The following is a 25,853-nucleotide window of genomic DNA, read 5'->3' as shown; positions in this document are numbered from 1 at the left end:
AAGTTAAAAATAGGTTCTGTTAGTCTGTCTGCCTGGGTGGAAGAAAATTTATCATATAAACAACCTGGGTATGGCTCAAAACAAATTATTACCGTTATACATGTCAGAAAGTAGCTAAGTTTTTGTATGTGTGAAATATATTTTCAGTTTTCATTTTAGGAGTATTCATCCTTTCATCCTATATTTGGTTTTAGAGCATATCGAGAGAGAAGATTTCTTTCACAGCTCATTCAGAAGTTCATTGCTGTGCTAAAATCTATACCTGTCACAGGTAACTGTTTCTTGTGTTATTTTGTAATCTAGTAATGTCTTAAATTCTTCTATTTCTGTTGAAAAGTAACTATTTAAGATAAGTTAGAGCCTGAGGTTAGAGACCTTATCTGTTTGGGGTTTTATTAATAAGCCTGTCTGCATGCATTTCATGTTGAAGTTAGTATTCATATTTGCATATGCTTTAAAAATGAAATTGTGGAAAGTTACTTTAAACATCCTCTATTTAGGTTTAGTGTGGACTTAAACATATTTTTTGATAGTGATACTCTTTATTGTGTACTTAGGACTTCCTTACAATATTAAAGCATTTCAATACATATTTAGATGGATTGTAATAAATGAATATTAAAAGTCTGTATTCTGTCAGTAATGTTGATATATGGTGAGAACAGAAACATAAGTGAAGTTAAAATTCTGTAAAACTTGACTACTCTTGATCTGTAAGAAGTTACATTGACAAGAAAAATGTGCTTGCCTTGCTGAATAAGGAAGCATTTCTACAGAAGGGTATTAGCTTTTGACAAATAAATTAACTGCTTATTATCTAAGTACAATTTGGGTGACATCACTTCCCAGAATTCTGCTTTTGTTCTTAAGAGCTGAAGCTTGATAAGAATTTACGTGAGCTCTAAGGGGAATATCTGTGTACCAAGACTTCCCCAAAAGAGATACCTAACCCATCCATCTTCCCAGTTGTGCAAGGACTGATTTTATAATGATATGTTTATATTTTAATACACAACTGTATTAACAGTATGCTGGAAGCTTTAGTAAATAGACATTCATTAAAGCAAATTTTGTACTGTGTTTCGACTTGATTCTTTTAGATTTTCAGCAGTCCACTTAAAAATTATACACTCTGCTTTTGGCGTTGTACAGTGGAAGCCCTTGATGGTTCATTTTGTGAAGTTTCAGTGGATAACGTACTGGTGAAAGTACCAGTTCTTAGATTATTACTTTTTTCATGCTTTTTAGATCTAAGTTGGTTCATCTATCTGCTTCATTTGAAGAAAATCTTCACACGAGTCTCATTTCCTTTTCATACTACGTCTTTTTTTTTTCTTAGGAGTGCTTCATTTAAATGTTTTCACAGGGTTGCAGAATAGCTGAAATTGGAGGGGACCATTCAACATTGTGTAGTCCAGCCCCTTGATCGAAGGAGGAGGTTGCTCAGGTGTAGTCCAGCCCCTTGTCCAATTAGACTTGAATTTATCCTAGGAAGTATAACAGACAGTTGGACAATTAATAAGGACTTTGAGCCAGTTGACCACACTTGGCACACACATACCAGAAGTATTTTAGCTGAGAAGATTTTTGTGGGAAAGGGGCAAGATGTGGAAAGAGATTTCTCTGAGCCTAATATGTTTGAAAGATACTACACTTTACCAGATTGCACGCACTTCTAGACCACTTGTGATGCAAAATAAATAGGTTGACCTAATGCAGCATTCAGTACCTTTGAAATTTGTGGCAGTGTTTTGCTCAGATTTGACTGCAGTTCTGAAAGGTAATTGAACTATTTTTTTAGGAGTTGACATGAAAGGTTTATATGAAATGTAGCAGGCCTGGTGTCTTGTGAAAGTGACCATTTTTGTGTGGCATGTTGTGTTTTTCAGTGGGTAGATTCATTTCTAGAAGTCTGGTTTCATTTATTTCTTATATCCAAATATTTTCTGGTTCACAGTGAAAGAAAGGATTATTTGAGAAAAAAGAGAAGAATAAGCTGGTTAGTTTTCTTATCTTATTAGAAGCTTATACTGGTGTATTTAGCAATATTTGTAATATTTAATAAGTAGGTATTTGTAGTATTTAATAATTAGGTATATTAAAAATATATTGTGGTGTGGATCAATCATAAATTCTTTATTCATATCTAGGTTCTATTTCTATGGACAAAGTTCATTATTGTGAGAGATTCATTGAACTCATGATAGATCTTGAGGTAAGTCGATTTGTTTTACCTGTTTCTAGTTGTGCTTTCTAAATTTTGTATCATAGAGTTGTCATTTTAGCCTTATTCCAGTTAACAGATAGCTATGACACAGCTGTGCATAAGGATGCTTAATAGTGTTTTTCTAGCTGTAAATAGGAGGCTGTACCAGTGAAGCTACACTGGAACTTGATAGACAATTTAGCTGATTTATAAATGATTGGAGAAGTCCAAGATTCGAGGTTGTTCTGTGAAGACTGCTAATGAGAACAGTAATAATTTCAGCAATTAAGGAAAATGTGTGAAGCTTTAATCCATTAGGATTAATCTAGGAAGCATTTTCTCAAAGCATGATAGGCTACTTAAAGTATCTTTTGTGTTGCAGATTGTAATCCCAGAAGGCATGTGTAGTTATGAATTGCAAGCTACTTTTATGTATGTTTTGGCCAGAAACAAGATTTAAGCTTAACATTATATATCTCATTCTCTTAGGAAGAGATATTGTGTCTATAAGACAGCAATCTCTCATTTAGAGGCTTTTTTTCTTCTGTTGCAGCTATAAGCACAGGCGTAGAGGACAGTTAACCTACATGAGTTCGAGATTAAGTTGTTTAAAATTGCCTGTGCTTAATGTTTCAGCAAACTGTCCTATTCCGGAATGTCTTCTCAAGCTGAAATTACTTTGTTACTCATGTGAAAAGATGTCAATTAATATCTCACTTTTTATCCTGGTGCTGCAAAGCTTTAAACTGTCCCATTTAGTTATCTGCAGATAAATTCCGGAAAACCTCACTTGGCCTCCATGTATTATTCTGCACCAAACTTAGATCACCAGAACCGTCTCTTGTAAATAATGAACTCTAGTCAAATAAAAATAGCTTGCATTTCAGAATTACATGTGCCTTCTGGGATTATAATATGCAACACAAAAGATACTAGATTAATCCTAATGCCCCTGCCAAAGCAACTCCCTAGTCCAGGTTGCACAGGTAGGTGTCCAGGCAGGTCTTGAACATCTCCAGAGAAGGAGACTCGACCACCTCTCTGTGCAGCCTGTGCCAGTGCTCCGTCACTGCACTGTGGCTGCCAGACTAATAGAAGTTCATAGCAGCCTACCTGCATAAAAACAGTGATTTAGCACATGTAAATGCTGCCTTACTATGAAATTCCTTAAATTCCGTCTGTTAGGGAATTAGATATGTAAACAACTGCTGCAATCTATCTTGATCTGCCTTCTTGAAATGGCAATTTGAGAAACCAAGATTTCTTTAATTTTGAAGAATTGTTTGTATTAATATGAGCTTATTTACCACAGGCTTTGCTTCCCACACGACGCTGGTTTAATACAGTGTTGGATGACTCCCATCTTGTTGTTCACTGTTACCTGTCTAGTCTTGCCAAGAGAGAGAAGGAGGGTCATCTTTTCTGCCAGGTGAAAGAAGATGTTGTTTTTCATTCTGTGGTGACTTCTGTGTTAAGACAGATTTTTATGAAAATTTCTGATGGATGCAAACTTCATGTTTATCAAAATCTTTCAGATAATACTCCCTTCTTGTCTGTACCCATGCGTGTCTGCTTTTATGTTTCTGACTCTTTGAGCTGTTTTTAGAAGTAGAACCTAGAAAGTGGTGCAATTCCTGCATTGCTTTATCCCGGGTATTCCAGAAGATGTTGGCAGTACATTCTCTCCTTCATTTTAACCTCAAACAATTTTACAATGGTGCTGTTTATCACTAATCTCCTTCAATTTACTCAGCCATAGATGGACAGTTGTTTACAGCGAGATCTGAAGATCTTTTCGTCTGCATATTTTGCTGCTTACTGTCCCCCATTTCTAGAATTGCTTCAGTCTCTCTGAGAGTCTTTGTTGATGGAATGGAATGCCAGAAGCACATCTGTTTAATTTTCTTCTTTTAAGCTGCATACTGTCATTGAAAAGTACAAAGAATTCTAAGGCTGGTGTCAGAGAAGGCAGGAGTGGGCGTGAATTTTCCCTTTTGATAGCAGCAAGCCATAAATTGGATTCGGTGTCTCAGTGAACCCTTGTGTAGGTCAATGCAATGCACTTCATTTCTAGTATTGATGTGTAAAAGAAATGGTGTTGTTTGTTGGCTGTGCTGTAATTACTATGGCTGTATTTCAACACTATTCCATGTATCAGCCAAACTTAGCTATCACTCTCTGATCCATTTCTTTATATACTTTGACAAGCTGTTTGTGCATGGAGATTTGCTGCGTTAAATAGTGTTTACGTTTGCAGTAGAGGTATTGTTAATCCACTCAATTATATGCACAATGTCTCAGCTTTTAGATATGCTTAAATTCTACACTGGCTTTGAAATCAACGATCAAACTGGAAATGCTTTGACAGAGAATGAGATGACAACAATTCACTATGACAGAATTACTTCATTACAGGTAATATTTCTGGGGGAAAGAGGAAAGGGATGTAGTTTTGCTGTTGAAACTATTCTGTATACAAATTAGAGTATTTCCCAAAGCATACTTCTTACTATTCGTTTTCAGTATTAGGAGTAGTTTTACTTGATTCCTTATGCCATTTGGAAGGTTTTGATTTGTGGATGTGACTGTGACAAAAAATACACAGTAGCAAAGCAAAACCACTTTTTAGATTAAGGTGAACTGCTCCTATTAGATCTATTTAAAAGGGAACATTCTGTGACGTTTGAACTTGATTTGGTTATGCAGTAGGTGGTACCATTTTATCAAGGTCAGTACCTGTGTGATAGTAGTGGGTCTTTATACATCAGATGCAGAGAATGAAGATTCTCATAGTATGTTTTATGCTAAGATAGTTATGGTTGTCAGAAACACTTTTCACATCAGATTTAACAACAAAATTCAAGGAAGCGTGGTGAAAATTAACCTTTGCCTTGTTTTTCTTAGTTTACTAAAAGGCTACGCCTGTCCCTTATGTTTTTGTTTTAATGATAGAACAAATACTAATAGGAGCTGTATCAGAAAGACAATATGTCAGAAACACTGGAATACTAAATAGCTGATGCTAAGAAAAATGGAGATTGTGCTGTTTTTATTTCTATCCTGGAGTTGTCTTGCAGAGTACTAGAAATCACAAAAAAAGACTGTATTTTGTATGAATGCTTAGATTGTAATTAAATTGTTTCATTAATGTGCTTGCATTCAATTTCTTTTGGGTGGATTTTATAGAAAGCAGCTTTTGCACACTTCCCAGAGTTGTATGACTTTGCACTCACAAATGTAGCTGCAGTAGATACTCGTGATGCACTGGTGAAGATATTTGGACCACTGAGGTAAGTAATCAGAATGGTATTTAACATAAAATTGATATTCGTTGTTCTCAGTGTGTCTTAATTTAACGAAATTCTTCGACTTCTCATGTCACTGAAATCAATTAATACATATTCTTTTTTTTGGAACAATTATTTTCAATTAAAACATGGAAAAATTGAGAGTCTGGGTCCATTAGTACAGAATTGTAGAATGGTACAGGCTAGTAGTGAAAAACTGGAATTACAGCATTAGAAAAATATTGTTCCGTTTTACTAATGAGCACGAAAAGCATTAAACTTCTGGAAAATAGCTAGCATTTTTTAAAAATTAGTGGTTAATTATTGTCATTTAATTGCTGCTACGGTGATTTTTAATTCTAGTAATTTAATTTTTTTAAAAAAGCTAACCATAACCTCTCTTTCATAGGCTTCATTTTAATTACTAACAAGAAATGATATTTTATTTTATACTGTTGCAGCTCAAACGTCCTCCACCAGGTGGCATCATACCTCTGTTTGCTGCCTTCCCTTCCAGAAGGGGGCGATACCAGCTATGAGAAGGAGTTTCTGCTAGAGCTGCTGGTAAAATCATCATTCATGTAATTTACCAACTACACTGTCCTAAAGTAGCTGTTTAGGACCTTGGTAAACCATCTGGGAACCACAGTAGCATTACAAAAGTAATTCAGATAATAAGATGGAGCTCAAAAAGATACAAATTTAAGTATTTGATAAACTTGAAATGTTGGAAATGTTTCTTAAGAAACTAGTATGTTTATGTTTGGCATAATTAAGAGTCAGTAAGCAGAGCCTCAGCAACAGTTTTAAGCTCTTTGGGGAAAGTTGTAGTTTATTTAATTACCTATTTTGTTTGTTGTTTCTTTCTTAAAAAAAAAAAAGTCTACTAAATCTGTTCAGTATCTGTTTTGTTCCTTGAGCCTATTTATAATTTCAGACAGTGTACAAGATGGTCTTTTTTTAATATTCAATGTATAACACTTAACTGTAGTCATCTAATCTTTTTATGTCTTCCATAAATATTTTTGTGTTGATTATTTCTTCAAAATTTTTACATGCAATTTTGTAAGATTTAGATGGTAGTAATACGATGCTTATTGATACCACTAATAAATATTTTATCCAGCTTGAAATATAGTGGTATTGGATGGATTTTTTTCTCCCAAAGGGGAAATTAAGATTAGATATTACTGGATGGCTGGTGTTTCCGTTAGCTACTGAAAGTATGTGTTCAATGCAAAACAAAACAAGCAAACAAAAAACCAAACATTTTTCATCAGTCAGTAAATAAGATGATTCTTTGAATGTCTGATGGTTGTAATATATGCTTGCTCATCTTTCAGTATCATCAAATGCATTTAGTTGTGTTTCAATGGAGGAAAAAAGAGGTTATTAAACAGAGCACATGGCAAGTGACCTCTAGCATTCTTGTGGATTATTGCAAATGTTTTAAGGATACCTTTGTTTTCCTGTTTTGATTTACAGAAATTTTAAATGCATCCTTTAGGTTTCCCGTCATGAGCGACGAATATCTCAAATTCAGCAACTCAATCAGATGCCTCTCTATCCCACAGAAAAGATTATTTGGGATGAAAATATTGTCCCAACTGAATATTATTCTGGAGAAGGTATGATTAGCAATTTAGTAAAGACTGAAAGAAACAGCAAATGCCCCAAACGAGAGCCTGTGTTTATTCTGTCTTCAGAGTTTATGCAGTCATTTGGCATCTCTTAGCAAACAGAGTACTCAGATAAAAATCAATACGACAATCACTATATATTTACTGCTGATGTTGGAGAAGGAAATGGAGTGGCACATCTCATTACACCTGTTCCTGTGCTGTTCTGTAAATTATTCATAATTCTGTAAAGAATTTTTATTAATGTAAAATGTAACTTGAACTGTAATTTTGGCAAGAAACATTGTTTGAGACATCTGTTATCTGTGTGTTGGTAGTGCTCTTGTGAAGCATTTCTTCATTCATTGCTGTGAGATGATTAGAAATATTTTTTTTGTTTTTCTTCTCTCAATTTCAGCTTACGCTTTCCCTTTTTAAACTCAGTGTATTCTCTGGTATTGTATTTCTTTTCTGTGTTCTTTAAGACAGCTAAATTATTGTTTCAGAAAGGATGAGTATTGTTTTAATCTTGTATAGATTCATCTAGAGAAGAGTTAAAAAATTTAGAGGAGGAAGGGATGAAAATGTGCACTTGTTAGTGAAGTATATCTACAAAAAGAGAAATTCTTGGAATCTCTTATAATGACTTCAGCAGTTTCAGAATAATGGGTTTATGTATTTGTAATTATATAGAACCAAAATATTAATCCATTTTCTTTTTTTTTTATTCACCAAATATCTCTTCTCTCCTGATCCTCTCCTTCCTTAGGTTGTCTTGCCCTTCCCAAACTGAATCTACAGTTTCTGACTCTTCACGATTACCTGCTAAGGAACTTCAATCTCTTTCGCTTAGAGTCCACTTATGAGATCAGACAGGACATTGAAGATAGCGTCAGTAGGATGAAACCATGGTAATGTTTATTCAATGACCTGAACCAGTCAGCTCAGCTTCGGTTGTAACAGAGTGCATTTGAGAACGAGTAACTGATGTTGTGTATGTACTTAATGCCTAAAAATGTATTTTAAATTATAAGATATAATGTTTTGTACTGAGCTCTTCTACAAGATGTTTCTGTTCCTTGAGAAGGTGTTGCAAGAACGAGTTGGTATGTTTACCCATAGTCTTAACTTGAAAGTCTTAGCGCTAGGTGTTGGATGTTAACGATCTTTGTGGTGCTACAAGTATGTGGTGATTTTCTAACAGTAATGAATATCGTCTTACTTTATGAAATACAGGAACACAGCCTCTGGTTCTTCATTACATTTTACTTGAGTGTTCTTGAATCTGCCATATTTTGATCCTGTTTAGATTTCAAAGGATCATTTGGTGTGGCATCTCTTTACTCAGTATTTGCTTTTTATTATCTTGCTTTTTTTCCTCTCTGTCTTCAGTTTTACTTTTTTAATAATGCCAGCATACATTGCTTCTGTATCTTGAAATGTAAATTTTGTAAATCAGTTGTATCAATTGTAATGTAAATCAGTTTGTGTTATGCAGTTTAAAAAATTGGGTTGCATGAGTCCAGTTCAGTAGTATGTAAATTAAGGCCTTTTTTGAGGTGAATTGTTTCACACTTAAAAACTGAAACTTATCAGATAACGACTGACAAAACTGATTTCTTACCTTTTGGTTGGTTTGTTTGTTTTATTTTAGGTTATCTGAATATGGAGGTGTGGTCTTTGGTGGATGGGCTAGGATGGCACAGCCCATTGTGTCTTTCACAGTGGTGGAGGTTGCGAAGCCCAATATTGGTGAAAACTGGCCTATGCGAGTACGAGCAGATGTCACGATTAATTTGAATGTCAGAGATAGCATCAAAGATGAATGGGAAGGTACTTGTCATGTTCTGTGAAATAAGGTGCTTAAAATAACTGCTCATCAAAATATCCTTTGTCTTGATTTTATTTGTAAGAAAGATTTTGTGTCTGAAACAGACTTGCCAATCTTAGTATGCTTCAAAATTGTGTTATTCAAGTTCCAATTTTAAGAGATTCGGACTTTTCTGAATCTAAGATTAGGATTATTGAAATATTTACACTTACGCTGGGGACAGGATATTTACCATTTCACAGTGAAATGATTCAGTTGGTAACTGTGAAATTCTGCTGGCCACCCTTCTTTTGATACAGCCTGGGATCCATTGGCCTTTTGGGCTTACACACTTGTTCACGTAAAGCTTTTCATGCACTAGTTTTCATCCTTCTCTGCAAGGCCGCTCAATGGGTCCTTCTCCCAGCATGTTCACATATATGACTCAGATTGCCATGGACCCAGGTGCAACACCATTAACTTGGCCTTGTATATCTCATTAGGTTCTTGTGGACCCACTTTTTAAGTTTGACCAGGTCCCATTGGATGACATCCCTCCCTTCTGTTCTGTCTTTGTTTCTTCATGGAAACCTTTAATGTAAACAGCTTCCTCTGATAGTAATCTCCCATTTCTATACTTAATGTCTTAACTATTTTATGTTACAAGAATGATAGAAATTATAGTTACTAATTTATAATTATTTTGAAAATGCAGTTCTATATGCTTTGATAAGATTTATAGTACTCCTATACCTATTTATATACTCCTATACCAATATTCTCTGTTAGATCTATATTTGTCAGTAAAATCGTAATGTTATTTCTGAGTGTGCTTTATATACTTTTAAGTACTTTAAGATTAGGTTTTATAGTAAGGTGACTCAGATGCGTTTTTCAATTCCATTATTAATCTAGTTAATAGAATTAACACCAAGGAATTTTGTCTGCATATTCCAAGAAAACAGTATTTGTCTCTAGTGTAGATTCGTTTTTCCAGTGTTTTCCAGTTATTTTTACTGTATTTATCTTTCTTTTTCAAGTACAAGTATTTATTGATGCTAGTAATCCTCTGCAATTCAGTAATGTATTCTGTCATAAATATTACATTACACAAATAATCCAGTTGCTAGTATCTTTTCTGTTGCTTTTTCTTTATTTTTTTACTAATCTCTAAGTAGGTAGATATTCTAGTTCTTAATACCATTGTCGGCTCTGGAAATTCAAAAACAGTATTGCTTTAAGTTAGATAAATATTTAAAACTATTGCTGAATGAAGACTGATGTGAAGAATAGATAAGTAAGTGTCTGGCATAACAAGGTCTTGATGACCTTGTTCAAATGAGTAGAAGATACTAATCTTAAACATGAAAATTCACTGCCCAAGTACATGTTTTGGAAATAATTTGTTAGGTGGTCACCATGCATGAGGAAAAGAGTGAGTTCAGTATGCTGCAGGCAAGGGAAAAACACTACTAGGTCATATTGGGATTTACAAATTGGAATATAACATGGTTAAGTCACCTTCTACTCTACTAAATAGATAACTAACTTTGTTTGGAATTTTGTGCCTAGTTCAAGGCACTGCACTTAAATTGTTGGAAAACAATTGGAAAGTAATCCAGAAGAAAGCAATGAGGGTACCTAGGTTGTATAACTTAAGTAAGATTATTGGGAGTGCAGTATTTTAGGTATGCAAAAGCTTATTGGCATGAAAACAATCATTTTCTTCTCTTTGTTTCTGAGGTCCTAGTGGTTTTTAGTGTGCAAGAGTAGTAGAAAAAACAACTATTGGCTGTGATTTTCTATCTTCAGAGTTAAAGGCATAGTTTGAATGTATTATGATCTAAGTTAATTGATCTGACTTTTTAATAAAAAAAATAATATTGTATATATTTTTAAAGAATAGGAGGAGAAAATGGAATTTAATCCATTCACGAAATGTTCCTTTTTGAAATTAGGTCTACGGAAACATGATGTCTGTTTCTTGGTTACGGTACGCCCCACACAACCTTATGGCACTAAGTTTGACCGAAGACGACCTTTTGTTGAGCAGACTGGCCTGGTGTATGTTAGAGGCTGTGAAATCCAGGGCATGTTGGATGAGAAAGGACGTGTTATTGAAGAGGGTATGATGCAAAAAAACGTCTTTGAAATACGGTTTTTGGGTTGCGGTTTTTTGTTTTTATTCATTGGTTTTTGGTAACAGCTTCTCTTTTGAGTGGTACTCAGTGAGTTCATTATTTAATTGAAAAACAGACAAACTTATTTTATGAGCAGTCCTTGAGAGAGGTTACTTGTTTACCTCTGACACAAGTTGATATAATTAAATGGCATTTAGCACACTTCAGTTTTTAGGATTAAACTAATATTCTAAAATTATTTTGGAATTAGTATAAAAATATGAAATGATACCATCCATATAGTAATTTAATTACATGAATATGCCTAAAATCTCTCTCACAAAGAAGATGGATGGCTTATTTGAGTACTAATCTGCTTTTGTGCTGTATCAAATTCTAATTTTACTGTTTCATTACGGGAAGGGCCTGAACCCAAACCAAGACTTAAAGGAGACTGCAGAACATACAGAATATTTCTGGACCCAAACCAGTATCAACAAGACATGACCAATACAATCCAAAATGGAGCAGAAGATGTATATGAGACTTTTAATATAATAATGAGAAGAAAACCAAAAGAAAACAATTTCAAGGTAAGGTACTGCTCATCAACGCTGAAGTCATGAAGATGAAATGTTCTGCTAAGAATTACTGATGCTCATTTGTTTTAGTTGCTTGTGGGTGGGCTTTTCAAACGGACCTTGTTCACTTCAGCAAGTTATAGCCTGTCACCAGGTAGTAATTTCCTCCTTACAGCTAAGTGTTAGGATAACTGAAAATCAGAATCAAACTCAGAGTAGTAATTAGAAATAAAAAAAAAAAAGTAACTGTAGTTCATAATTCTAGTCTTTTGCCAGGTAGCCTACAGTATAGTTATATTTGGCCCTTGGGGCCGTGGGAATACGTGAAATATAAGCCCTGTTTATATTCCTATTCTGTAGTCACACAAAAATTATAAAGCATTCCTAATACAAACAGGATGGTCTGGGAGTCCTGGAGAAGAAAATAGAGCAGAAATATTTGTAGCTATTGACATGAACTGGTAACTTATTGTGAAATGAGGACAGCAGGATTGTTATCAGATGCTATTTATTTTCTTTATAGATATTTGAACTTTATTTTTCTCCTTCTCTGAGTGCTCTAGAATGAAAACTTCACTGCTAATTAAGGTATTTGCTAGAAGGACAATTTAGGATTTATACGGTTTGACGCTGGTGTTTGTTGTTTTTTTTCTTTATCTGTACACTACATATATTAAAAAAAAAAAAACCAACAAAAAACACAGACTGTAACTAACCAAATACCTGTAAGTGAATGACTACAGATGATAGGATCCTAGAATAACTTCATTAGATTTCAGTGTGTCATATTTAATCAGTTAAAAGGTCACTCTCCAATCTTTTTTTTCATCTGTTTTTTTTCCAATTTTCAGGCTGTTCTGGAGACTATTAGAAATCTGATGAACACAGATTGTGTGGTTCCTGACTGGCTACATGACATCATTCTTGGATACGGAGACCCAAGTAGTGCACACTATTCAAAAATGCCGAATCAGATCGCATCTCTAGATTTTAATGACACTTTCCTGTCCATTGATCACTTAAAAGCCAGCTTTCCTGGGTACAATATTAAAGTAACTGTTGACAATCCAGAACTACAAGTACCTCCTTTCAGGTGATCTCAAAATTTCAAATACTTGTGGTATACTCTTACTGTAGTGCATTGTTGGATGGAATTGAGTTCATTGATTGAAGGAAGGTGCTCTTTTAGGATGAGATATTTATAAGTTAATATCAAGGTTTAGTTACATAGCAGTATATATAACTGTATAGTACAGCACTGCTTGTAAATCAGCCTATTGAATTTATGGGAAAAAGAACAGTGACAAACAGAATCACAATGTATAGTATTCACACCTCTGTTGGTGTCTGGCCTCTTCAAGTTCAGCCTAGTAATTTGTAATTGAGGGCTATAAAAATAAAGCTGAAGTGAGAGGATGAAAGTCCTTGTGTTAGAACAGTTTAAAACATTGACACATTCTGTAAAGGTGTCCATCAGTTCTAGAACAAAATCAGGTTGTTACAGCTAACCAGACAGTGCCAGTGGCTCTCTATTCTATCTTGACTCCTGTATTTTTGAGCTCTTTGCCATCAGTATTTTTCCATTTGTCTTACCGCATAGCTTCTGTCTTTTCAAGCAATGTGAAGTTCACTTTTGATGTACTTCTTTTCAAATATACTTCCTTAGTCTGGTTCCTCAACTTATTTTTTTATTCCTTCTCCTCATCTATAATTTTTCTGTATCCATGATATGAAAGTTTATCTCAGTAGTGACAAAATCTTTCTCTGTGAGCTGGTAAAACAGTCTGGTGTTATAGTGCATGTGTTGAAGCTTAGATTTAAATTATATGTTACAGGATAACTTTCCCAATAAAGGGAGGTAAAGGAAAGAAAAGAAAAGAGGATGAGAATGAAGAAAAGTCTGAAGAAGCTAAAACACTGATAGTAGAGCCTCACATCATTCCAAACAGGGGACCATATCCATATAACCAACCAAAACGGTAATAGATGTATATGAATTTGGTTAAAAGTGCTAACAGTTCATTTTAAGAACTAAACTCACTTTTATTTTTAAAACGTAACTGTGATTTCATTATGTGGTTTTTTAAATGTGTTTTTTAAATCTAATGTTCTACTATACAAATATTCTTTCTATTTAAAAAAAATTGATTAAAAAAGAAGATAAATACTGGCTTCTCGTATTATCAAGACTTTTGAATATTAGTATTGAAAATATAACACTTGTGTAACTGCCCTTGTTTTTTTTCCAATGGCTTTTGTGATAATTGAGATCATAGAAAAGAACGGTAGTGACTGAATATTTTTCTTCTAGAGGAATGCAAAATACTTATTTTTGCCATAACACCAGAATCTGAAGAGTTTCTTGGATGAACAAAGCTTCCATTAGAAGTTGCCATTTGTTTTCAATAATTAGCATTAAAAGCAGTAAGAAATACAATAGTTCTGAAGCTGTATGGTTATTTTACAAATTGTTTCTCCTGTACCTGTGCGTATATATACCTCTATGATAGTACAATATATGATAATGATAGTATCAGCAGTAACTTGCTGTGATGAACTAAAAGGGAATCTGTATATTTACTTAAAAAGCTGTCTTGATATTGCTTAAGTGTTTAAAGTGAGGTCTGCTCCCACTTGAAGTAGGTGTGTTAGGTATGCTTTTAAAGTATGTATAGATGGTACTTGTAGAACTCTTCTTGTTTGCACTGTAGAGGTTCTGGAAGTGAATTTTTGACAGGCCTGTGTCAGATTGCCTTACTGAAGGGAGAAAAAACAATTGTTCAGTTTTCTCTATATCCAGGTAATCTAGTAATGACGTTTAACTTGGTATTTCAGCATGTCACTGTTGAATTACTCAAGGGTTATTAAAGGAGAATTATAGCTAAATAATTCTACAGCATTCTCAGCGAATATTAACTAAAGACTTGGATAATGTTGTTGTCATGGGGCCAGTATAATTTACTGTCTTGTTGAGAGTCGTGCAGTTCTGGAGATATGTGTAACCAATTCAATTAAAGCAATTTTTTATTTTTTTTTAATTACTGAAACTGTTGGCAAAATTTGTCAGTGTTCTGATATTTTTTTCTTGCTTTGTTACAGCAATACAATTCAGTTTACCCATACTCAGATTGAGGCTATTCGTGCAGGAATGCAACCTGGACTAACTATGGTAAGAATATTTTAAACTGCTCTTGTTTATTTGTTTCTAGCTTTTACGTACATTCAGTGAAATTCATGTAATGCCATTTTTTGTAGCCTCTTTAAGGGTTATTATTCTATTAATAGATTAAAAACATGAGAAAACTATATGTAAATATTTTATATTTGATCGCTGGTTTTTTAACTGAATTGTTTTTAACTTAATGACTGAAGTCTTTCCTCAACAAATGAATTTATTTTTTCAGTGGTTGGATTGCTGGTAGATGTGGCAAAAACTAAAAGTCTGAAACTGTTTAACTGTTTTAAATTTTTTGCATCAATTTTATTTTGATCTAGCTCCACTAAAAGAAATGAACATTATTTAATTGTCCCTATGGAGCTTTTTGTACATAAAATTTCATAAGACGGAATCTCTTATATCCTGCTGACTTATAGACATAAGGAGATGTACAAAAAAGATCAGAATTGTAGATTTGTTAGGAAAGTAATTATTGATCAGTGAATTTCTGCATAGATCTCCAAGGCTTACCTGACTACAAATGCCTGTATTCCAGTGAAGTGTGGACTATCCTGATAGTGAATCCTCAGTATAGCACCTAGCATCCTTTCTATCACCTAGGTTCTTCTTTGATCTTATATGAAATAACATTGCGTATTGTTCATTGTTATCACCAAAGACTAGTTGAATATGAATTGCTTTCTAATGCAACTGTATAATGCATTATAATCTACCACATACACCATGTTTGGGGGGCTTTAAAATGGTAATGTTACTATGTCTAATTCTCTACCACCTTATGTAAGTCTTTGAGAAAGATGGGTTTTATACAGTTCTAACTTTACTGCTAAAAAATCAATTGTTAATTTTTTTTTTGAGGAGTCACAGGGTGGAGTCTGGTAGGTCTAAAAGGAAAAACAGTGGCGAAGCCATTTTTGTTTTTGTGAATTACTTTTTATATTAAAACATCTGCATTATTTTGTGGAGAGAGTGGAAGCAGAGTGCTTGAGAAAGTTATGCAGTACAAACATATTTTTGACAGAAACAAGTGACAAAGACAAACACAATTGAAAAATACTATCCTTGTTTTTAAGTCTAGCAATTAATGAGAAGCTCTGTCTAAATAAAACCAACTTGTTTTTCTGCAGTTTGTGAATTTTATGTGTAGGTATGTATGAAACCTGCTACTATGAAACTCTTTCTACTGAAAAAAGTTATTTTGAGGTGGTTTTATAGTACTTGAAGAAATTTCATACGTAAGATTTTAAGTTGATGGTATACTTGAGCCTATGGAAACATTAATTCTTGGTATTGTATTATCAGTTGTAGATTTTTGACTAAGTGAAAAGTGTGACGTCTGTCTTCTGTTTTTTACCTTACTTTATTATTTTTTAATTATGTTTTCCTGTTGTTTCTTGTGTATGTAGCCTGTCTCAAGGCTGAATTGTGTTGCTTTGTTTGTCTTAGGGTATCACGTGAGATTTTTCTGTTCTTCCTAGGAGACTAAATTTGTCCAATGGAGTATTGTGTTAAATTGATGGCATTTCTTGTTTTTTGTTTGTTTTTAGGTAGTGGGTCCACCTGGTACAGGGAAAACTGATGTTGCTGTCCAGATAATATCCAATCTCTATCATAATTTCCCAGAACAACGAACTCTTATAGTTACTCACTCCAATCAGGTAAGGTAATAGTAATGTATGATATTTTCTTGTAGTTGAAATCATGAATAGCAGGAGATACTGAGATCAGTAAGTTTGGGGCTGCAGTTGTCTCTTTGAAGTGTAATCTTATGATTTCTGAGCAGTTCTGCCAATTCTAAAAATGAGATGAGATTTTTGAATTTCATGCATCTCTAAGATATTTAGCAGAGTTTTTCAGGGTGTTTAAATGTTTAGGAGATTTGAAATTAGAAAGATTTTTTTTTGGGGGGGGGCAGAAGGCTTATGCAGTTTTACAGTCACAAACATATAAGCCAGACTTGACTTTAACTAGTTCTCTCAGGTACCTTTTCTCTATGCTCCTTTCTGCTAAGGAAAGGCATGAAAGTTAGCATGGTATGTTCAATTGAGTGTTTGCTTCCCATTCATAAGAGATGAAATCTGGCTACATATATAAAATTATTATAATTTATTACTCTAAAGTTGTCTGCAGTTTAGAAGGATTTGTTTTGAAACCTCTCTTGGTCTCCCTGTGTAGTCTATACTATCTCCTTTATCTTTTATCTTAATTGAGCTTACTTTTTTTCATCTTTGTCCATCAGAATAAGATAGGTGCCTCCATTGATCGTTTATTAGTCAGCAGTGTAGCTTTTGGTGGTTACAACTCAGAATAATGTAGGCCAGTCTACAGCTAATTGCAGGTGAGTGATCAACAGGTATTAGAGTCAAGAGCAGGAGATTAAATGAAAAGAGACAATCAATTTCTGAGGCACGTAGGAGTCTTAGGAGACAAAGCCTAAAATGAACTTTTTTAGTTGTACTTCAGGAAGTAGACTGTATCTCAGCAGGGTTCATTTCTTGTGCCTTAATACCAAATTTTAATGTGTTTGCACGATTTCCAGTTGAATTTGACACAAGCAAACTTCACTTTTACTTCATTCTTAGTTTCAAAGTTCAATGACCCTGTGGTTACAACCTTTGTACAGTTAATACTAAGCTTTAGAGAAGTGAAGAGTTGGAGGCGGGAGAAATAGCTCATCCTGAAGTTTATCAAAATTCATTTATCCGTATGGAGTAATCACAGTTCCTGCCAATCAGTACTAGTTGCGCTCTTCTAATTTACAGAAAAAATTAAACGAACAAAATTGGTTCAAAGTGATCTTAAAAAAAAGAAAAAAGAAAAAGAAAAACAACTCAGTGTTTGCAAAATTTTAAATTTTGAAGGAAATTTTGTAAATCGATAGCTTTATCATTTAGGTTTTTAAAAATTATGTGATTTCATTAGGATAATAAATACAAATGTACAAAGCATGAGAGGACAAGAGTTTCAGTAGACTGATTTCTCTGTTGACATTGTCAAGATTAATACAAACCTCAGCATTAACTTCATGTTTGCTTTGGCTTTCATTATACTATAATAGGCATCATGTCTTAGCTGGTTTACCAGTCATCCTTCAGTTTTTTCTACAAGAGCTTCTGAAAACTGCCTTTTCCCCTGTTCTTGTCAATCTTTAGGCTTTGAACCAGCTGTTTGAAAAAATCATGGCACTAGACATTGATGAGCGCCACCTCCTGCGTCTGGGTCACGGGGAAGAGGAATTAGAGACAGAGAAAGATTTCAGCAGGTGAGAAAGAAGGTGCTAATAATAGTTTATGTAAGTATTGTAGCTGTGTGTTGTCCATTCTTATTCCCTTGTAAAAGAGCAAGAAGCTGTGGTTGGCAAGTTTTTCATACTGTTGAATACTAATAATGCAGAGTTTACTTATTTTCAGAATAGGATCGAGTAATTTTGCTTCTTGTTCAGATGCAAAACTCTTCTTTTGAGAATCCAAAGGCAAATCTGGCAGTTATTTGCTTGCAAATTCAGCTGCTGGAATCAAAGTAGTTTACTATGTACTAGGAGCATACGTATTTTATTACTTTATCTGTTTTATGGGATAAAGTTTCATAAAGTTAGGTTTTTGCAGTTAGGAATTTTTGTGCAAATATGGTATTAGCTCTACTTGGTTGCTGAATATTGTATTCACATAAAGAAGAAAATACAATTTTGCGCTTCTAGTTTTTCAAAATATTAAATAATACTAAATTTACTTATTTTATTGGCAATATATTTTGAAGAATACATCTGTTAGGCAAGCTGTGATGTGTGCATTGGTATGAAGAGTTATGAGCCTGTTCTTGTAAATGCTTGTACACTTTATGTTACATGCCAGTCCAGTTGACGTCAGTAGAATTACACACATTCATAAGTGCAAGCAGGAGATGTAAGGGTCATGCAGTGGAAATAACTGGACTGTCCAGTACTGGATTTTTATAGCAATACCTTGACTTCTAAAAGATATAGTAAAGATTATATGTAGTCACGAGAAGTTAATCACATGCACATTGAGTTTCACTTAGAAGAAATCCTTGGTTTTTTTTGTTTTTTGTTTTTTTTCAAATTTGAATGGTTAGACTTAATCATTTTGGTTATCAAAGTGGGGGAAGTGTTTGTGGTACCAATTGTGGTACTTATATAAACCACTTGGAATTAAATAAATCTATATACAAAATAGGTAAACTTTATTTCATTTTGTAGGTATGGAAGAGTGAATTATGTTCTGGCTCGACGACTAGAACTCCTGCGAGAAGTTGGGCGATTGCAAGAGAGTCTTGGTGTCCCAGGAGATGTTTCTTACACTTGTGAAACAGCTGGCCACTTTTTCTTATACCAGGTAAGGACTGAAATACTTTACGGAGACTGCATGACTTCAGTGTGTTATGAAAATTAGAGTGATTTTTCAGAATTAAGTCTATAAGAAACATTTTCTTTGGTGGTTCAAAATACAAAATGACCAAAGCCATACTTATTATTTATTTTTTATTGCCATAGTTTTAACTTCTGCCTGCTGGCTCATTAATTAAAAAGCTAGCATACTTGCTTTTTATGACTACTGGCAAGATTTCTAATCTTGAATTTCCCCTTCAAATATGAAAATCTGTTGGGATGCTTTATATTTTGGCCAAACATTACAGCTGCTGCTAAATGCTCCAAAAGAAAGCTTTTGTGTTTGAAATCTGATGCAGTCTACAAAACTGATTTTTCTATGTAATATATGTCCTTCATTTCTGTTCAGTTTAGACACAGTGTCATCTTAGGCAAGTATATGTGGCTTAGGCAGACTTTGTAGTGGTTCTTAGGAGTAAGTCCCCACACCATATATATTTTGAGAGAAGTTATCTTGGGTTAGCTGTAGCATGGTTCCAAACATTAAATGAATCATTAGGAGTTGGAGACTGCTAGGAAAGGGGCACTGATCAAGATCATCTTTTGGTTTAAGTTTTCTTCTGAAGGAATTTAGTTTATTATTTAAATAAAAGTATTTTAAGTAGAGATAAATAGGAAAATAGCAGGATGGGAGATGACATGAGAGAAACAGCCTCACGGACACCAAGGTGAGCGAATAAGAAGAGGAAGGAGGAACGGCTGCAGCAGGTGGATGTGCCCTCAAGGAAACTGGAGTCCATGGAAAGCCTATGCTGGAAAAGGCTCCTGGCAAGAAGTCTTCTTAAGGGCTGTGCTCTGTGGAAGGACATACGTTGGAACAGTTCTTCAAGAGGAGTGAGGAGGAAGTGGAACAGTTAGGAATGAAAATGTAAAGCCTCAATCATCCTGATATGTGTTAAGATTAAGTGGTAGTTTAGACATGTAGGTTTTGTGTTTAAAAACAGTTATTAAATAAAATTGATTTAATAAAATAACCATTTAAGTTGTGTATACAAGATGACATGTATTTAGTGTCTTCATCATATAAAGTCATGACTGTATAACACTTCTGTTTGCCATAGGTAATGTCTCGTTGGGAAGAATATATCAGCAAAGTGAAAGTTAAATGTGGAAAAATACCAGATGTTACAGATGTGTCCAGTTTCTTTCCCTTTCATCAGTATTTTGCAAATGCTCCTCAACCAATTTTCAAAGGCAGATCCTACGAAGAAGATATGGAGATTGCTGAAGGGTGTTTTAGACATCTAAAGAAAATATTCACTCAGCTTGAGGTAAGACTTACCTGTTAAAGGTAAATAATTCTGTCAAATCCTAATGAAACTCCACCTTCCAAGATTATTCTTTGTCCTAAATCCTAAAAGTAGTATATAGCTGTAGGCAACTTTTTTAGCTTGCAAGGCATATATCCAAATGAGCGTTTCTCCCTTCAAATGATTTAGACGTGCTTTGCAGTAGGGACGGGAGTCTAATCTGTTTTATTTTGAGCTTAGGAAGTACCCATTTGATATGAATTTTATAAGTTTTATATAAAATTTTTCTCTCAATTTTTTTCTACCGTAGGAATTCAGAGCATTTGAACTTCTCCGCAGTGGCCTGGATAGATCCAAATACCTGTTGGTGAAAGAAGCAAAAATCATTGCTATGACTTGTACTCATGCGGCTCTGAAACGGCATGACCTGGTCGAATTAGGTTTCAAAGTAATTATTATATTTGTAATAGTACACTAATGATGTGTTTTGATTTATATATATATTTTTTTTGTTTTTTGTCATGTTGTCATTCCCTCCCCTGCCACCTTGTTTAGACCTTTGATCTGTCCTTGATCTAAGAGACTAGATTTTGAGTTGCATGTTTTTACCAATATGTTTCTAATTGTATTTTTTGAAGCAAACTTAGTGATAGAACCGGAAGATAAAGATGATAGCACTTCTTAAGTTGCATATATTGAAATGCTTGAAAGTGCATGCATGTTTGTTGTTTTTTTTTAAATACTTTTGCCATATTAGATGAACTGGGAAAAACAGCTTTGTTACAACACTGCTTATTTAAAAAATGAACAATTTGAGAAGAGCTATGTTGTAGTGCTGTTTTTGCTCTGCAGTGTTAACCACTGACATTTGTTTACTACAGATTTCTGACAAAAATGGACAAATTCCCTCATCTCTTTCAGTATTTTTCTCCTGTAATGCACTGGATGCCAGAAGTACAACTTTTCTATTCAGTGCAAGAATACCAAGTTAGGTTGCCCCATTGCAGAAAGCTTTTCCTTTGAGGGTGACTTATGGCATATGGAAAGAATATATGTAGTTGAGTTGTGAGTTGTTTCTAGATCCTAAGGGCTGATTGGTATAGATAGGTTTCCTGTTGATGTAATGGGATTTCACCTACTTGAACTGATTTCAGTACTACTAGTATTTTGCCTATAAAGGAAAATCCTGCTCTGTAACTGTCCTACTGATCAAATACGAATAAATATATAAACCCAACTTTTAATTCCCCAAGTAAGCAATTGATGCTTCCCTTTGGTAGGTTGAATGTCAGCCTTAACTTGTATTATTTGACTGATGGACATCTCTGTACTTTTTCTCTTGCAGTATGACAACATCTTAATGGAAGAATCTGCACAGATTCTGGAGATAGAAACCTTTATACCTCTCCTGTTGCAGGTTAGACTTGTACTATAAAACATGCTGCAAAAAAAAAAAAAAAAAAAGAAAATTGGAAGTCGGTGTTACTGAATAATACAGACTATTAAAAGAAAAATATAATGTGTGGAAGTTAGCATAGAACTGATATTCCCTATTTTGCAGATGCTAACAACTTTTACTTCATTAGTTGTTTATCCTGTGTTTTACCCTATTTGTGACTGTCAGGTTTTCACTTTCAAAATGTGAAGAAATGTGAGTGAACTCTAGTACCTTGCTTTGTCTTTTTTTGTTGTTGTTTTTACTTTTGTTCTTTGCTGTTTCATAGCTATTTTTAGATCTTCAGTAATTGTAATGGTTTGTTAAAATTAGCAATTGTTACAAAATAACTGTTTTAGCTGTTTCCCAAGAGTATAACACCTAAATCATTGCTCATTGTCATCCCATCAGTGTTTGGCCAGTTGCAGTTAAAAACTAAAAGGTGAAGTGGGTGCCAATTACCTACAACTTTCAGGAAAACTGGAGTGTGGTAGAAATAAGACATTTTTACTTATGTTACTGCACCACCGTGGGTGGGTGGGAGAGGAGGAATAGAAACTGGTTCTATTATGTCTACTTTTGACCAATAATTAGGCAACTTTTATCTGGCTGAATTGGTAACTGTGTAGCTTGGAATCAACAGTAGCTTGTAGTATTTGCCAAACCTAGAATTGGTAATGGAGGTCCTGTAGCTCGGAAGGTGCTATTTAATGAAGGGAAGAAAGGAAGGAAAATAAAGCTAGTGTGACACTGGATGTTTATAGCAGTCTTAGAAATGTCACATAGCAATAGCTCTGTTTGCAAAGGATTATGTCCGTGACCCTTCTAATGTAAGGGGTTGTTGTAGTAGAGGGCCAATGCTACAGTTACAGTCAAGTGCCCAGAGATGTGGTGGATGCCTAGTCCCTGGTGTCTTTCAAGGTGAGGTTGGATCAGGCTCTGGGCAACCTGACCTAGCTATGGATGTCCTTGTTCATTGCATGGGAGTTGGACTTAAACATCATTTAACAGTCCCTTCCAACTCTAAGGATTCAATGATTCAGTAAGTATCTTTCCCTAAAAACATTTACTCTGATTGTCCCAAACTCAGTGTGTTTAGTCAGCCTGTCTTTAAATTTGTTGTGTCTCAGGTGAAGGTTGTTGGTCCAGTACTGGGATTGCTTCTAGCAACCTCAGCTTGAGATGCATCATTTCCTTCTTTTAAGAGTTATAGGTCTTCAGAAAACTGTGCTTCCTGCCCATCTGCAGCTTAAATTACAGCTTTCAAGTTATCTCTGAATCTCAGATTGTCATGAAATAAAATTTCACCATTGGAAGTATAGTGTGGATTCTCTCAGGAACTCTTTAGCTGTGAAGCAGGAAATGATATGTGGGAAGTTAGTGAAACTGAGAGCCTGTGTTGTTCATTTGATTCTTATTTTAGTGGGTTTCGTAAAAATTTGGAGTCTGTTTTTTTATTTTTCTGAAAGTGAGTTTCCTTTATGGAAGTATTGTTTGGAGCAGATATTTTAATTGAAAATCAATGATTTAAATTCCTCTAGAAATCCAGATCCAAGCTCTTATTAAAATAAGGATTTAATAGTATCTCCATGAAATGTTTATATATTTTAATTACAGCTCATAATTTTTCACATAGCTTCTTAACAGTAGAGGATCACATACAGTTACAAAAAGGTAACACGTTATATGCCTAGTGCAAAAGAGAATGTGCATGTCCAAGAAACATGCAGCTGTTAACGCCCAAGTTCTATGCTCAGATGTTGTCTAAATATAGGCTTCTTCAGTTTGGGATACATTAATGTTGCTTTTTATCACCTTTTTGATTTGGTAAAGACTAAAGTTTTAATAATTCAGAGCAGATAAGCAACTAATTATTTACCCTCTAGACTTTAATATGGCTTGAACTCTGTACAGGAGCACATATTTCTGTCATTATGAGAATGTCTGGAGAGCAAACAAACTGAATGAGGCTTCTTGCAAATAGGAGATTTCTTTCTGCTTTGTTAGATGCTTCTAACTGTCAGAAGGGAATGTACGCATAGGTTGTAGTTTAGGTGACTTCTGCAAATGCAGGTGGTCTTTAGAGATTTAGGTTATTTTTATCCTTTTTTAAAGATCAATGTAAGTTACCTAGGATGTTGTTTTTTGCCTTCTCGCAGTTCTGAATTTAATGCTACTACTGCAGTGCTGTGTAAACAAATGATTAAATCCTTCGTGGCTCTCAACATGGTTTTTGTTGATTATGAGATTATTCCATTTAGTGAAGTAATCACAGCACTTTTCAACCGTTTCAGTGGTGAAAAACCTGATGCATGAGGTTAGCAAAAAGAAGAAGCGTAAATGAGCAATGCAGAAGCTGAAGACTTTTGTAATTAAGGTAGACCTTTTCACCATACAGCTATGTTCTGTAGGATATCCCATGTCCATTCATAGAACAGTTATCCAAATAGTCATTGAAAATTAAGGATTGTTTATTTCTGAGGTGTTTTGCTTTATTATTTTTGAATGTTGTTTTGATTAAAGAAAAAAAAAAAGAATGAGGTTTGTGAACTAATAGTACTTGGTTTCTTGTGCTTGCAGTTCAGGGTAAGAGCCATAGAATAGCTAGGGTTGGAAGGTTGGAAGGGGCCTCAAGGATCAAGTTCCAACCCCTGTGCTGCTGGAAGGGTTCCCAACCTATAGATCGAGTACTTGATCAGGTTGCACAGGGCTCCATCCAACTTAGCCTTGAATTCCTGTAGGTGCAGAGCATCCACAACCTCTTTGGGCAGCCTGTTCCAGCACCTCACCACCCTCTCAGTGAAAAATTCCCCGACATGTAATCTAAATTTCCTCTGCTTTAGTTTAAAACCATTCTTCTGTCCTGTAACTATCTACCCATGTAAAAAGTTGATTTCCCTCCTGTTTATATTCTGCCTTTAAATATTGAAAAGCCACAGTGATGTATCCCTGCCACCTTCTCTTCTCTAGACTGAACAGTCTGAACTCCTTCTGCCTGTCTTAATAGGAGAGGATCTCTAGGCCTCTTATCATCTTCCTAGCCCTCCTCTGGATCCTCTCCAAAAGCTCAACATTTTTCCTGTATTTAGGGTTTCAAACCTGGCTGCAGTACTCCAAAAGTGGCTTAAGTGCAGAGTAGAGAGGGGTAATCCCCTCCCTGTCCCTGCTGGCCACCCCTCTTCTGATGCAGCCCAGGATACAGTTGGCCTTTTAGGCTACAATCACACACTGCTGGGTCACTTTAATTTCTTCATCTACCTGGATCACTAAGTGCTTCTCAGCAGGGATTACCCCAAACAAACTGCACTTTACTTTGTTGAACCTCATAAGGTTCACATGGGCCCAGCTTTCAAGTTTATCAAGGTCTCTCTAGATAGCATCCCTTCTTTCTGCTGTATCAGCTGCAGCACTTAGCATGGTGTCTCATCATCATTGTCATTCTTTAAGATGTTAAAAGGTACAAGTCCCAAAACAGACCTCTGGAGGACACTGCTTATCACCAGCCTCCACCTGGACATAGAGCCATTAATCACAGCCCTCCGACTGTGACCTTCCAACCAATTCCTTATCCACCTAACAGTCCACCCTTCAAATCCATGTCTCTCTAATGTAGAGATAAGGATGTGGTAGGGTACCATGTCAAAGGCCTTGCAGAAGTCCAAGTAGGTGACATCACTTGTCTTCCCTTTGTCCACCAATACCATCACTTCATCACTGAAGGCCAAACAATTATTTAGACAGCTCTTTGCTGTCTGAGCTTAAAACTACTGATAATAGCAAATACAGAATACTCATTTGGAGAAGTCTAAGTAACCTTTTTTTGAGGAAAAAGAAAAGAAATGTTCCTCGTAGCCTTTGAAAATAATTTTCATCCTCCTACTTTCTTACTAAGATATCTTCTTCTGTCTTTGTGAGGTGGACAGAGTTCAGTTTTTGTTCTTCATTCCTGGATTAGAGAGGGC

The 25,853-nt window shown here is 34.9% G+C and overlaps 1 protein-coding gene across 1 annotated transcript in view; it reads left to right on the top strand.

Moving 5' to 3' along the window:
• AQR (aquarius intron-binding spliceosomal factor) overlaps window positions 1-25,853 on the top strand; it is a 41,084-nt gene that overhangs the window by 6,802 nt on the left and 8,429 nt on the right. The window contains exons 9-28 of the mRNA XM_065753841.1: window positions 195-271; window positions 2,151-2,215; window positions 3,519-3,635; window positions 4,508-4,621; window positions 5,393-5,496; window positions 5,955-6,057; window positions 7,001-7,121; window positions 7,882-8,023; window positions 8,767-8,945; window positions 10,881-11,048; window positions 11,466-11,635; window positions 12,475-12,716; window positions 13,459-13,602; window positions 14,723-14,792; window positions 16,349-16,459; window positions 17,954-18,063; window positions 19,018-19,153; window positions 20,268-20,477; window positions 20,767-20,904; window positions 21,802-21,873. Coding sequence (XP_065609913.1) covers window positions 195-271; window positions 2,151-2,215; window positions 3,519-3,635; window positions 4,508-4,621; window positions 5,393-5,496; window positions 5,955-6,057; window positions 7,001-7,121; window positions 7,882-8,023; window positions 8,767-8,945; window positions 10,881-11,048; window positions 11,466-11,635; window positions 12,475-12,716; window positions 13,459-13,602; window positions 14,723-14,792; window positions 16,349-16,459; window positions 17,954-18,063; window positions 19,018-19,153; window positions 20,268-20,477; window positions 20,767-20,904; window positions 21,802-21,873 — 2,593 coding nt within the window. The remainder of the gene's footprint in view (window positions 1-194; window positions 272-2,150; window positions 2,216-3,518; window positions 3,636-4,507; window positions 4,622-5,392; window positions 5,497-5,954; window positions 6,058-7,000; window positions 7,122-7,881; window positions 8,024-8,766; window positions 8,946-10,880; window positions 11,049-11,465; window positions 11,636-12,474; window positions 12,717-13,458; window positions 13,603-14,722; window positions 14,793-16,348; window positions 16,460-17,953; window positions 18,064-19,017; window positions 19,154-20,267; window positions 20,478-20,766; window positions 20,905-21,801; window positions 21,874-25,853) is intronic.

The sequence above is a fragment of the Cyrtonyx montezumae genome, unplaced genomic scaffold, assembly GCF_038088225.1.
Source record: "Cyrtonyx montezumae isolate F1298 unplaced genomic scaffold, pur_monq_1.0 scaffold_10, whole genome shotgun sequence".
Taxonomy (NCBI): Eukaryota; Metazoa; Chordata; class Aves; order Galliformes; family Odontophoridae; genus Cyrtonyx; species Cyrtonyx montezumae.
Note: the sequence above shows the minus strand (reverse complement) of the source record. Positions and strands in the feature narration are given on the sequence as shown.